Source organism: Oreochromis niloticus, linkage group LG4 (assembly GCF_001858045.2).
Source record: "Oreochromis niloticus isolate F11D_XX linkage group LG4, O_niloticus_UMD_NMBU, whole genome shotgun sequence".
In the NCBI taxonomy this organism is placed as follows: domain Eukaryota; kingdom Metazoa; phylum Chordata; class Actinopteri; order Cichliformes; family Cichlidae; genus Oreochromis; species Oreochromis niloticus.
The window spans coordinates 32170735-32182118 of record NC_031969.2 but is presented as its reverse complement, the minus strand read 5'-3'; the positions used below and the strand labels follow the sequence as shown (position 1 = coordinate 32182118).

Below are 11384 nucleotides of genomic sequence, written 5' to 3'. Positions count from 1 at the left end.
AAGCTGGCTGTAATTTAACAGACTTCTCAGAATCACTGCTCGATTGTTAAGACACAGGAGGATCTGATGGATTACAACCGCTTTTCATTTAACACCTCTGCAGCTGAGGGTGTGTTTAAATGCCTGAGAGGGAAGTGCCAGTTCAGCTCAGTTTGTGGACTGAAATAACGTAAAAACAACTGTGTCAGGCGACACGTTTATAAACTCATCTCCAGTAAATGTGATTATTATAGAAGGGCGCTGGTTCATACTGGCATCCGTGGTAATTTTACACCAAATCTCACTTGTCTGATGCCAGAATTGTAAACGCCAATAAAAGATGGATTTCATTCACTGGGATTTCAGTGTGAGCCCAAGAGGCTCTGCTTTATTATGGCACAGACAGGTATGCCTGTCATATGACATGTACACGTGTACATGCCGCTCGAAGGGTCGCTCATATTGATAACCCTGACAGTCCGAAAAGGCGGGTAAAAAATAGTGGCTAATTCAAAAAGACAAATTTATCAAATGTATTTGTAAAACGTGATGCACAATAGGCTAAAGGTTACCGTAAAAAATAAATATAAATAATATGTGATATTAAACTCTAAAACATGGAGTCAAATTTCAACCGTGATTTTACAGCAGGGTCGTCAAGTTAACGATAATAAGATGGGGCAAAATGTTCAAAATAAAAGCTTTATTTTGTCAGCCAACGGGCTGCCTTGCAACTAGGGTAAACAAGCCTTTATTTTGAAAATCAGGAAATGTGTGCTTGCGTCAGAGATAGATGTATTTTGACTGGTTCGTGCGGGAGCAGGTCAGCTGTTTCGGTTAGTTTACTGCTGAAGTTAGCGCCGTGTTAGAGACGTATTTCTTTGTGGAAATGTGTTTTTATTTTCCCCTTTACACCGACTTCCAGGCTGCCACATAAAGGCGAACCAGTCCGTGCTGGCTGAGCTGGAAAAGTGAGCTTTTTTCGGGTAGCGAGTGAGGATTTGAACCCGAGCATCCTGCTAGCTTAGCAGCTAAGTTAGCAACACAAACCTGAGAGGAGGGAGGTGAGCAGTGTTTATTTTCATTTCCAGTAATGACAGCTCTGTGGCAGCTAGATATCTGCAGGATGACCTGATGAATTTATCTCTTTTTATTAGTAATTATTTTATGCTGTTATTCGTACGTGATAGATGTGCTGGTCTGACGTTATGCTTCCCGAAGGAGCGGTTGCCATGCAAATATGAGCTCACTGAAATTACATAAACTCAACTAAATGAAGGCAAAGTGGCCAGTAAAGATACACATACTTAACGTGTTGAATTACAAACATTGAGTAGGTCATATTTGTGGCCATGGCAGTACAGTTTTTGTCAGTGACAGCTGTAAGAAGACATGTGACACTGAACACATACCTTCAGATTTAGGCGTCATATTTCTGCCGAATTACAAAGCAGCTCCTAAAAATTAATTAATGTCCCGAGTTGGATTTTGTGCCAATATACTTCATGGAATTGTTAAAGTAAATACTAAATTGCACGATAAGTTACCGGGTTTTTGTTTCCATGCAAGTAAGAACAGATTTAGCACTTCGAATGATAATCTCTTTGTTATTTACTCCTTGAACCTTTTTTAAAAACTGAAGATAATTGTTATCATCATGGCAGTAACGCAACAGGCTTCGTAAGCTACCTGATTGCTTTTTCTTTCTGTCCAGGTGAGAGGTGAGAACCAGGGTCACCAACCATGGCAGGTGGAATTACAGACACAGGAGAGCCCTACTCTCCATTTGTAAGTTTCCAGCATGCAGGAGTTTCTTTGAATATTTGAAACACACCTTTGCTGGTTTAAAACAGCCTCTCCTACTAAAGCACACTGTTATGAACACATGAAAGGGTGATTAATGTTCAACACATAAAGGTTGCCATGCTGTGCTGCTTTTGGTTGTAATTTGATGTTTAAAGGAAACAAAGGAAGGTGTCTTAGTCACAGCTTTCCTGTCAATGAAAAGAGGAGAATTGAGGGAAATTGTTTGACTTCCAAGCGTGGCTGTGTTCTCCTCACTTCTGTCCTGAAGCAGCTGATGCATTTAGTCACTAAAGGAGCTAAAAAAAATGGTCCTGGTTGTAAGGACACCTAAACACAAAACCAGTGCTGATAGTTTAATTTAATTAAAAGTGTTTTCAAAGAAAGAGTAACACAGCAGCTATATGACGGCCAGGGAATGATATACTTGACCTGGATAGAAAATTAGAGGACATTGGAGTGTGTGATGGTGTCACTGTAGGAACCAAAGACTGGAAAACAATGATCTTTCAAATTTTAGAAAAATTGACATAAAAAAATAACAGATTGAAACTGCTGAGGTTAAAAAGCTGCAGCTGTTGTCTTTGTCAGAGCTCCTTTTAAGGTCAGGCACATGCTTAACCACCTGACGGGGCTCTTTGAAAATGCTGGAGTTGCAGTATTGTTGCTTTATCGTCAACCTTTTTCACTTGTTTGAACTATGTGCCTCTCTTTGTTTGTCACTTAAACACGACAGTGCAGTGGAGCAAAGCACCTTGAAGCAGAGAGGGTTAAAAACCTTGTCACAGGGCCTGAGAGTGAACCCCTGACATTCAGAAACCCAGAACCCTGTGAGCTGAATAACCACGTTAAATACTTCATAAAGTTAGGACACGTCTGTGTCAAGTTGCCTCAGAAATGTATCCATGTTGCTTTTAGAATGGACTATTGTACTTCCTTATTATCAGGCTGTCCTAAAAGCTCTCTGAAAAGTGTTCAGTTGATTGAAAATATCACAGTGAGAGTACTAACTTCACTCTCAGACTGCAGGCTTGTAGTTATATTTACTAGTTGTTGTTCATGTTCACTGTATGCTCCATTTTTGATCCTGCTTCTATTGGATGTCTCTTGATGTTAAAATGGAGTTCTTCCTCTCCACAGTCACCAAGTGCTGCTCGCAGGGGATCATCTCATTGTTGGTTTTCTCTCTAATATTCTTACAAACGAAGGGTCTTGAGATGACTTTTAGTGAAAATAGCTCATCAAGTCTGCTTGTAAAAAGAAATTTTATGTGTGAAAGTGCAGTGATAAAAAAAGAGGAAGCTTAAAAGATCCTTCTACATCCTCTTTTCTTCTTTTTGTCACGTCAGGCGTCTTTACTCAGTTTGACAGCTCACTTAGTAATACCCTGACTTTGCTTACTTCAGCATGACTTTGCCACAAAGAGTCAGCTCTGCTGGTCAGATGTTTTTCTGTTTTTGTTTTTTTCTTTTTCCAGGAAGTAAAAGCCTTGAATGATTAAAGCACTCAGCTATCCGATAGTGTAAGTGCTGCCCAATTAAGCCCAACTGTCTCCCTTGGCACTGGCCCATTCTTCCACCCAAGTAGCTTGATGTGTATCAGCCCGGGTGCCAAGGAGCACCTGATACTGTGGTGCCTGAGGTTTTGCACTTGGGGAACAAGGCTTAAAATAAACCATGAATGGTTTCTAATAATATTTTCTAATATTATCACACAATAGTAGAAAATAATGGAATGTCTGTAGAGAGATCTGGTCAGCAGAGAGGTGAAATAAAAAGCTTGTGCGGGGGATTTGGTTGCGTTATGTTAGTATTTATCAGGAGCACACCTGTGCATGTCTTTACCTCCCGTGGTTTCCTCTCCAGGTGGGGCTGGTGTACATGTTCAACCTGATTGTGGGGACTGGAGCTCTGACGATGCCCAAAGCCTTCGCTCGAGCTGGGTGGGTGGTCAGCTTGGCTCTCATCACCTTTTTAGGATTTATGAGGTGAGTGTTGCTCTGATCCAACCTTAGTTAAATAAATAATAGTCACTGACTTCCACCTCCGCCTTGTTTTTCTGTCTGGCATTCACAGGGAACAGTGTAAACGTGGGTTTCTTTCTTTGGTTGATATTTGCCACCCAGTAGGCCGCCTTTTACATCCTCTTTCACTAATAACACAGCACATTTTAAAAACACTGGTGTGTCCAATTATGCCGGTTGTAATTTGTTCGTGGTTAACATCGCTGGCCCTGAATCTGAAAGATTGAGCTGCTTCCAGGAACAAGCTCTCGATTTGTTTCTTGTCTGGTTTTTGTTGTTTATCGTCTTTTAATGTAGCGTTACACGTTCAGACTGTTTACTGGAAACATAAAACTGCACGGTGCAGGGAGGAGCTGTGATTGGCTCATGCAGGCACATCAGCAGGTGGATTTGATTTGCTTTATGTTCTAGCACTTACCTTCAGTATTGGTCAGTTATCTTGATTTAACCGAGAGAAGCCAAAATTGTAATCAAGTGAAACCGTGCAGCCCTGTTTTTTTTTGTTGTTTTTTTTGTTTTGTTTTTATCTTCCATTTACAGATGTAGCCTAAACATCTCAGATGCATGCTGGTAGTTAAGTGCAAGAGAGAGGAGCTTGTAGCTGAAATATGAGAAGTGCTCATTCAAATGACTTCATGACACTGAACTTCCTTTGGTCCCTATCAGTGAACCCACAGAGTGAGAAGTAGCTCGGCCGAATGATTGCAGCACTGTTTATTAAAGACATGCTCATGCACTGCAATTATTCAGCCTTTATTGGCACAATATGTGCAGGGTCAGTCATGTTGAGTTTTCAAATGATCATTTCTTTTGTAGGTCTGAGTGTTTCGTGCCAAACTCTGCCCCTAAAATTAGAATATTATGTAGAAAAATATCTGATTTAAAAAATACATAAAGACTATTGAATTAACAAAAGCGTTGTGGCGTGGAGCACGGCTTGCTTCAGTGGTTGTTGGTAGTAACTCAGGGAGCTGAAGTTTATTTAAAAAAACCAAACAAGTGCAGGAAGCAGGGAGCTTTCATAGTTCAGCACACTGGACCTGGATGTGTAGCTTCTGGTGCCAACTAGCCTCCAGTTAGCTGGAGTCAGGAAGTGAAGAATACACTGGACGTAATTCTTTCTGTGCAAGGTCGGATCAGGGTTTGGTTACCCAACTAATAATAATAAAAAATAAAAAATGAAAAAATTCAGTATAACTTTACTGAATTGGGATTTATCAATAAATCAATGACAGGGAGTCTTTGCTGAATGCACCTCCTCACACACGGAGAGGAGCAGGTGGAGAAATAAAAAGAAATAATCACTGTGATGACATCAGCGCTCTGAGTTTCAGGCTCAGAGACACCAAAGTATGTTTTAGGGCACAGGTGTCGAACTCCAGGCCTCGAGGGCCGCTGTCCTGCTTGTTTTCCAACTAACCTGGCCTTGTAGCTTCTTATTGGCAGAGCACACCTCATCCAGGTAATCAGCAGCAGGTTGGGCAGGGATATCTCAAAAACAGCAGGATGCTGGCCCTTGAGGACTGGAGTTTGACACCCCTGTTTTAGGGGGAATCGCTTTATTTTTTTCTTGGTTTGTTTTGTTGTGAACTTTCAGTTTTTTACTCCAAGTATAAAATATTTTATATTGTGTATATATTTTAATATATTTCTCTGGTGACCGTTTGTTAGAACAAACTCACTGTGCACCCTGGTCAGGGAGCAATCTGCAGAACACACTAAAGCTGAAATTCATCTCCATGGAAGAGCTCAGAGTTTCCAAGCGTGTTATTCCTGAGCTGGACTTTGTTTTTTTTGTTTTTTTGTAATTGTTTGGTTTGATTTTCTTCATTTTTGTCTCTTCATTTTGTAGCTTTTGGACCCTTTTGTTTTGTTGGCAGTGTGCTTTGAATAAGAGATTTTAATTATAGGGGGCGCACTAGGGAAATAAGGACCAAATAAATGTGTATAAAACTTTGCTTCTTCCACATCATGTTAGTAGCTGGTGTATACCTGCAGACACATGGAATAGTAAACACAGAATGACATGGAAAGAAATGTTACTGATACTGGATCAGTTTTTCAGAGTTGGGATTACACCCAAACCTGCATAAATATGGGAATGTTACATCCAAACTCTGCAATCTGTCATTGCTAATATAGAAAGTTTATAAGGTAAGGCCCAGTGTAGGCTTTTCCTAAAAATATTAACCTTTTTTTAAACAAATTTTTCATTAAACTTCTTCTAATCTGAAGCTTTCACAAATCCCTCATTTGTTATACACAGAAACTTGGTGCTTTCCTTTCATCGCCAGCCTGCGGAGGCGTAATAAATGAAGGTTTCTGCTGGTGAAAGCACTGTGGAAAACCTTCGGCAGCATTTGATAATGGATCAGACTGTCTTTTTTTTCCTTGTCATTAAAAATATGACCTGTTAACTTGATTATCATCTCCTCTACAGCTACATGACCACCACTTTCGTGATCGAGGTGATGGCAGCGGCCAACGCTCAGCTGCGCTGGAAGAGGAGAGAGCAGGAAGAGGTGAGATGATAAAGTGTCAGAAGGATCAGGCTCTTACTCTATATGTAAATATCCTTTTTAATAAGATGTGTGCTGGACAGATCGCTCTCCGTTTGCTGTGAGGATGTGTGTCAGACAAACCAAATATTGAAGAAGTAAATGTTCCTCCCTGTCAGGGGGAGTTTAATAAGACACTTAGCCAAACAGAGCTGCGACCCTGCAGCAAGGTGAAAGTAATGTTTAATGTTTAGTGTTTAAAAGCAGTGCAGGGATGTTTCGAGCTCTTAGTTCTGGTTAAGGTCTCATTCTGACATGTTGAAGCAGCAGAACTTGAACAGCGATAAAGCTGTAAAATGTTTACAGTAAACACTGAGAGTAAAAGACACCAGAGATGAAACGGGGAGACATAGCAGTCAGAGGAGGCGTTCGCTTCCTTGCACATTTGGTCTGCATAATGTAAAGCCAGTAATGTCTCAGTCATATCAAGTAAAATCAGGAGGGAACTTCCTTGCGACTAGGAGAAATTGGTGGTTACTCAGTGATTGCGTTGAATTTTTAGCAGTTGATCCGCCTGAGTTTGAGTGAGAAACACCTTCAACCTTCAGCGACCGCTTTCAATTAGGTAGGAAGTAGGGAACTCGACTCGACTGGCTACCAGCTCTTTTTATTCTAGTTATTCTTGTATAATTGCAAAGTTGGCGAGCGCTTGTGCCATTTTTCAGTTTGATCAGCGTACTGCAGCGACCTGCGAGGCTCTGGCTGCACTCTGAGTGCAGTCAGTGGATGTGAAAAATCTACGTACGGAGATGAAGATGGCAACAGATTTGCGATTTTCACAGTTTTTTTTTTTCCCCCTGTTACGTTTATTGCATTATTTTTACAGAAAGGTTGCGTGTAATTACCATTCAAACTGACAGCAGACAAACTTTGTGTTATTGTTGCGTTCAGCACCCATTTAAAAGCAACAAGACTGCAAGTTCATTACGGTTGCAGTGATTTTGGTTGTAGCAACAACTACAACCACTCTTTCCTGTAGTGTAACTGTAGCGTCGGGCTTTGTCGTCTTGCAGGAATCTGTTTTCTGTTTTTCTGGATATTTGCATCCATTTAGACTTTTGACACGAAGCAGGAACCCTGCTCTTCTCTTTAGATTGAGGATTTGGCTCTACTTGAGCAGACACAAGTCAAATTTGTAACTGTGATATAGCGCTGCTCTGAAGATTAAAGTGTCCGCTGTACTGTGCAGTCATTTGACTCGAGAATGAAAGAAGCTCGCGCTGTTTGAGAACGACAGTCTGACTTTAGAGGGTTGTGACCTTTAAACACGGCTGACGTCTTCCTTATTTGAGCCGAAGTTTATCACCACACGGACATTTGGACCTTCTTTATAGATCCGGTGACTGTCTTCATTTCACTCCCAGTAAAAATCACTTGACTGTAGAATATTTAAAGTTTAAAGCCTGAAAGTTCTCTCTTTTAAAAGGGAAGCTGTATTTTTTTATTTAGGGGGCTGTTGTTGTTTTATTGCCCAATCCTAGCAGAAGTGAAATGCGCCTCTTGCCACCCGTCTATAAGAAACCCAATTTGGATGAAGCCGTCGGTGTAGAACGATACTGATTACCAGAGGAAACAACAGAGTCTTAAATCATTTTTACTTTGCCTTAGAAAAAAAATCTTTGTGTACTCCAAATGGCTCGGCCTTTGCTTTTTTGTTTCTCCCTGGGTACAGAAGTCATCTTGCTTAATGCCTGTGGGTTTCCAGTCGAGGAGTTATGAGCCCGAGGACAATAGCTCGGCTCGAACTGAGCCTCAAACACTCAGCCGTGATTCATGGCTGCTGTACTGCTCAGCATTTTCCCTCCATCTAATGGAAACGGGAGAGCTGCTCAACACTTTATTTCCCTCTGCATGAGTGAAACCTATTAACAACAAAACATCAGGTTCAAAATGAGTTTATTTAGCAAAAACCAGAGAACAGTCAGTCACCATTACCTGCTCTTTAGTTTGCACCGGTGCATGTTTGTCATGTTTGGACGTCACTTATGAAAATGTCACCCATTGATTTTGGACTCGGCGCTACTGATTTGGACGCCACCACATTGGTTTTTTGACAGTTACCGTATTTGAATGAGAGGTGGCGACACAGACACCTGCTAATTAGTGCCAAGCTACACGCTAAATAAATACTGATGAAGTTCATCCACCCGAGCACACAGCAGGGGAGATATTTGCATTAAAAACACCCCAGAAAGCTTATATGCACTGTCCTTTGGCATCAGCTTCATTTTTCAGTGCCTCGGTCATTCAGCGGGTGCTAAGCTAACAGAATAATGACATCATCTTCAACTGTTCGTGCAGTAGGTCCCTCAGGGGTCCCCACATCCTCCTCTGTCACACCAACCCTCTGCATCTTCTCCTTCACTGCATCCATGAATCTTCTCTGTGGTCTTCCTCCTCTCCTCCTCCTTGCACCTCCATCCTCAGCATCCTTTGTCCAGTATATCCAGCCTCCTCCTCTGCACATGTCCAAACCCTCTCAGCCTCTCTGACTCTGAGCTGTTCTAATCCTGTCCATCCTGCTGACTCCCAATGACCATCTGAACATCTTCAGCTCGGTCTCCTGTCTTTCTCCCAGTGCCACCATCTCCACACCACACATCACAGCAGGTCTCACTTCTGTCTTGTAAACCTCTCCTTTCACTCTTGCTTCCATCCTTCAGCTCTCTTGTGCACTGTATTTAAACTCTAACACTGAACACAGGACATACCTTTGTCCACTGGTTTGGAATGGGGAAAAAGGAGAGAGAATGAGTGCCAGTTAACATATTGTTAAATGATTTCACTAAAAATAATTGGTGGATGGATATAAGTTGATCTTAAGCTGTGATATTTCTGTTTTTTATTTATTAATTTTTTAACCTCTTTATATTAAATGTTTTTGACGGTTAATGATGAGAGCAGGTGTAAAGTCCATACTCTCCCAGCTTTAAGTCAACACAGATCCCTTATTGCAGGCTTTCTGAAACAGTGGGGCGCGATGTCAGAGGGGGGGCGTGTGATCACGGGGAACATGCTTTTTTTGCTGTACTAGAATAGAGTGTGATTGCACATCCACTACGGTAGGTGGCAGGGCTTTTACACTGAGCACACACACACACACAGCACAGAGCAGGAGATATGAAGGAGATATGAAGTGCAGTAAACAAACTCTCAAGAAAAATGGAAAAATATTTAACAGTGATGAAAAGAAAGGCGGAGAGAGAGAGCGATAACGGGGCAAACGAACGTCTCCCGAAAGCTAAGACGAGGAGATATGATGAAGCGTACGTAGTGCTTGTCGTCACTGTGACTTTGTAGGTTAAAGTGTTTTATATATTAGAGAAGGACTGAGTTTGAAGTACAGTTTTTGAGGACACGGCTCTTTTGTGGTGCTACGCCAAAATATTTCCGCACAAAAATGTTGTTGCTTGAATCCACCTGTGCTCCCACCAACTGCCATTAAATACCAGTTCAATACCAAAGCTTAAAATATTTCACCAGCAGGGCAGTCGGGCAGTGCACTGGAGGCTCAGTTGTGAAACCCTCAAAAGGGTTTCATTCAAATGTCTTTTTTTGTCTGAACATTTAAGAATTCAAAGGGATTCATTTTCAAGGCAAGGAAAACTATCAGACACAACCAGCTGTTATCAATCAATTACTTTTTATTACCTGAGGTATTAAAGTCAAGTAACAGGTCATCTTCCATCTTCAGACACTTGATGTTCTGATTAATGGGTGTTTGGGAGACATGGCTGCCCTCTGCTGGTGTTTTAGGAGGAGTGTAACTGGATTAACATGTCCTAGAGTTTCAGGAAGGATAATAAATGTTTGGCCCGTTAGTGTATGAAAGAATCTGAAACAGATTCTTTTTTTACACAACCTGCAGAAGCTTTTAGAGAAGCTGATCACATTTAATTTTAAGATCTGGGATCCATCAGGAGGAGGGTCAGGTGATCCGAGTGATGCTATAATCTGTAAACACGGTGATCACACTCAGGTGCAGGCTGTGAAGGAGGAGGTGGTCTCTGTCCTTCTTCCTGTATTTACTCTTGTTGCCCCCAACACATCTGACCAATAGGCAGATTAAATGTTTGTACCGAAGATTTTGGCTTACTTGGAGATTGAAAACAAATTAAACCACAGAAAAAATGTATGAGTTTACAAAAATCACTGATTTGAACCTGAGCAAACAAACTTTGTCGGTGTGAAAACAGCCTAAAACCTGTGAGGTGAGGCTAAAGCTGGAGTCCAAGAAACGAATTAACCATCGTTTAAAAGGAAGCTTGCTGGTTTTGTCCAAAGATAAATCATAACTTAATAATACGACTTGTCACAGATGGAGGCGGGCTTCACATCCTGCAGTCTGGTGTTTGTTGAACTCTTGTTTAAACTGTGGTTGTCGCTGTAAGGCGGGCCATGTAGCTGCTGTTCGTCACTGCTCGTCCGCTCTTTGTTCCTCTGTCACTCATTAATTCACGCACAGATCTGACCGTCATCGACACATAATCGACGTTAATCTGCAGAGAATCTGTGGGCACGCGTTTGCCTCCATCCTCCACGGGGTTTCCCAGCTGCTGCTTGTAGTTTCCAGATGTTACCTTCCTCTGCGTCAGCTGACTGCTGATTGTTTGTGTTTAGAAATTAGGAAAACAGGAAGTCACGCTTTCCTCCTGTCGTCCTCAACAGGTTGACAACAGCGACTCCACGTCCGAGTATTCAGACGACGACGAGGTCACGTGCCGGGGTCGATCGGAGCCGGAGACGAGGCCCATCTTGTCTGTTCGTGAGTGTCGCTCTCTTTAGAGAAATAGGAAAGAAGATGTAGTCTTACATCAAGACCACACGCTTAGTTCAGGCTTTCTCTCTCGTTGTAAGGTTTCACCTCTACAAATACGCTCACCGAGGGCTTTCCCAGATAGCAAGGAAACATTGAAACAATGTTGAGTCAATATCAGGCGACGTCATTGAAGCAACGTTGAAGTGTGACGTTGACCCAACGTCACTCTTGCACCCATTTTTAACGTTGAAACAACGTCAGG

General features: G+C 41.8%; 1 protein-coding gene across 2 annotated transcripts in view; it reads left to right on the top strand.

Moving 5' to 3' along the window:
• The first annotated feature begins 675 nt into the window (after positions 1–675).
• The window catches only part of tmem104 (transmembrane protein 104), a 79083-nt gene continuing 68374 nt past the window's right edge, over positions 676–11384 (top strand). The window contains exons 1-6 of one of the 2 annotated variants that reach the window (XM_005469081.4): positions 676–815; positions 905–1043; positions 1694–1767; positions 3648–3769; positions 6246–6327; positions 11032–11128. In XM_005469081.4, coding sequence (XP_005469138.1) covers positions 1723–1767; positions 3648–3769; positions 6246–6327; positions 11032–11128 — 346 coding nt within the window. In that variant the 5' untranslated portion in view covers positions 676–815; positions 905–1043; positions 1694–1722. The remainder of the gene's footprint in view (positions 816–904; positions 1044–1693; positions 1768–3647; positions 3770–6245; positions 6328–11031; positions 11129–11384) is intronic. The other variant, XM_013269816.3, reaches the window with a different exon arrangement.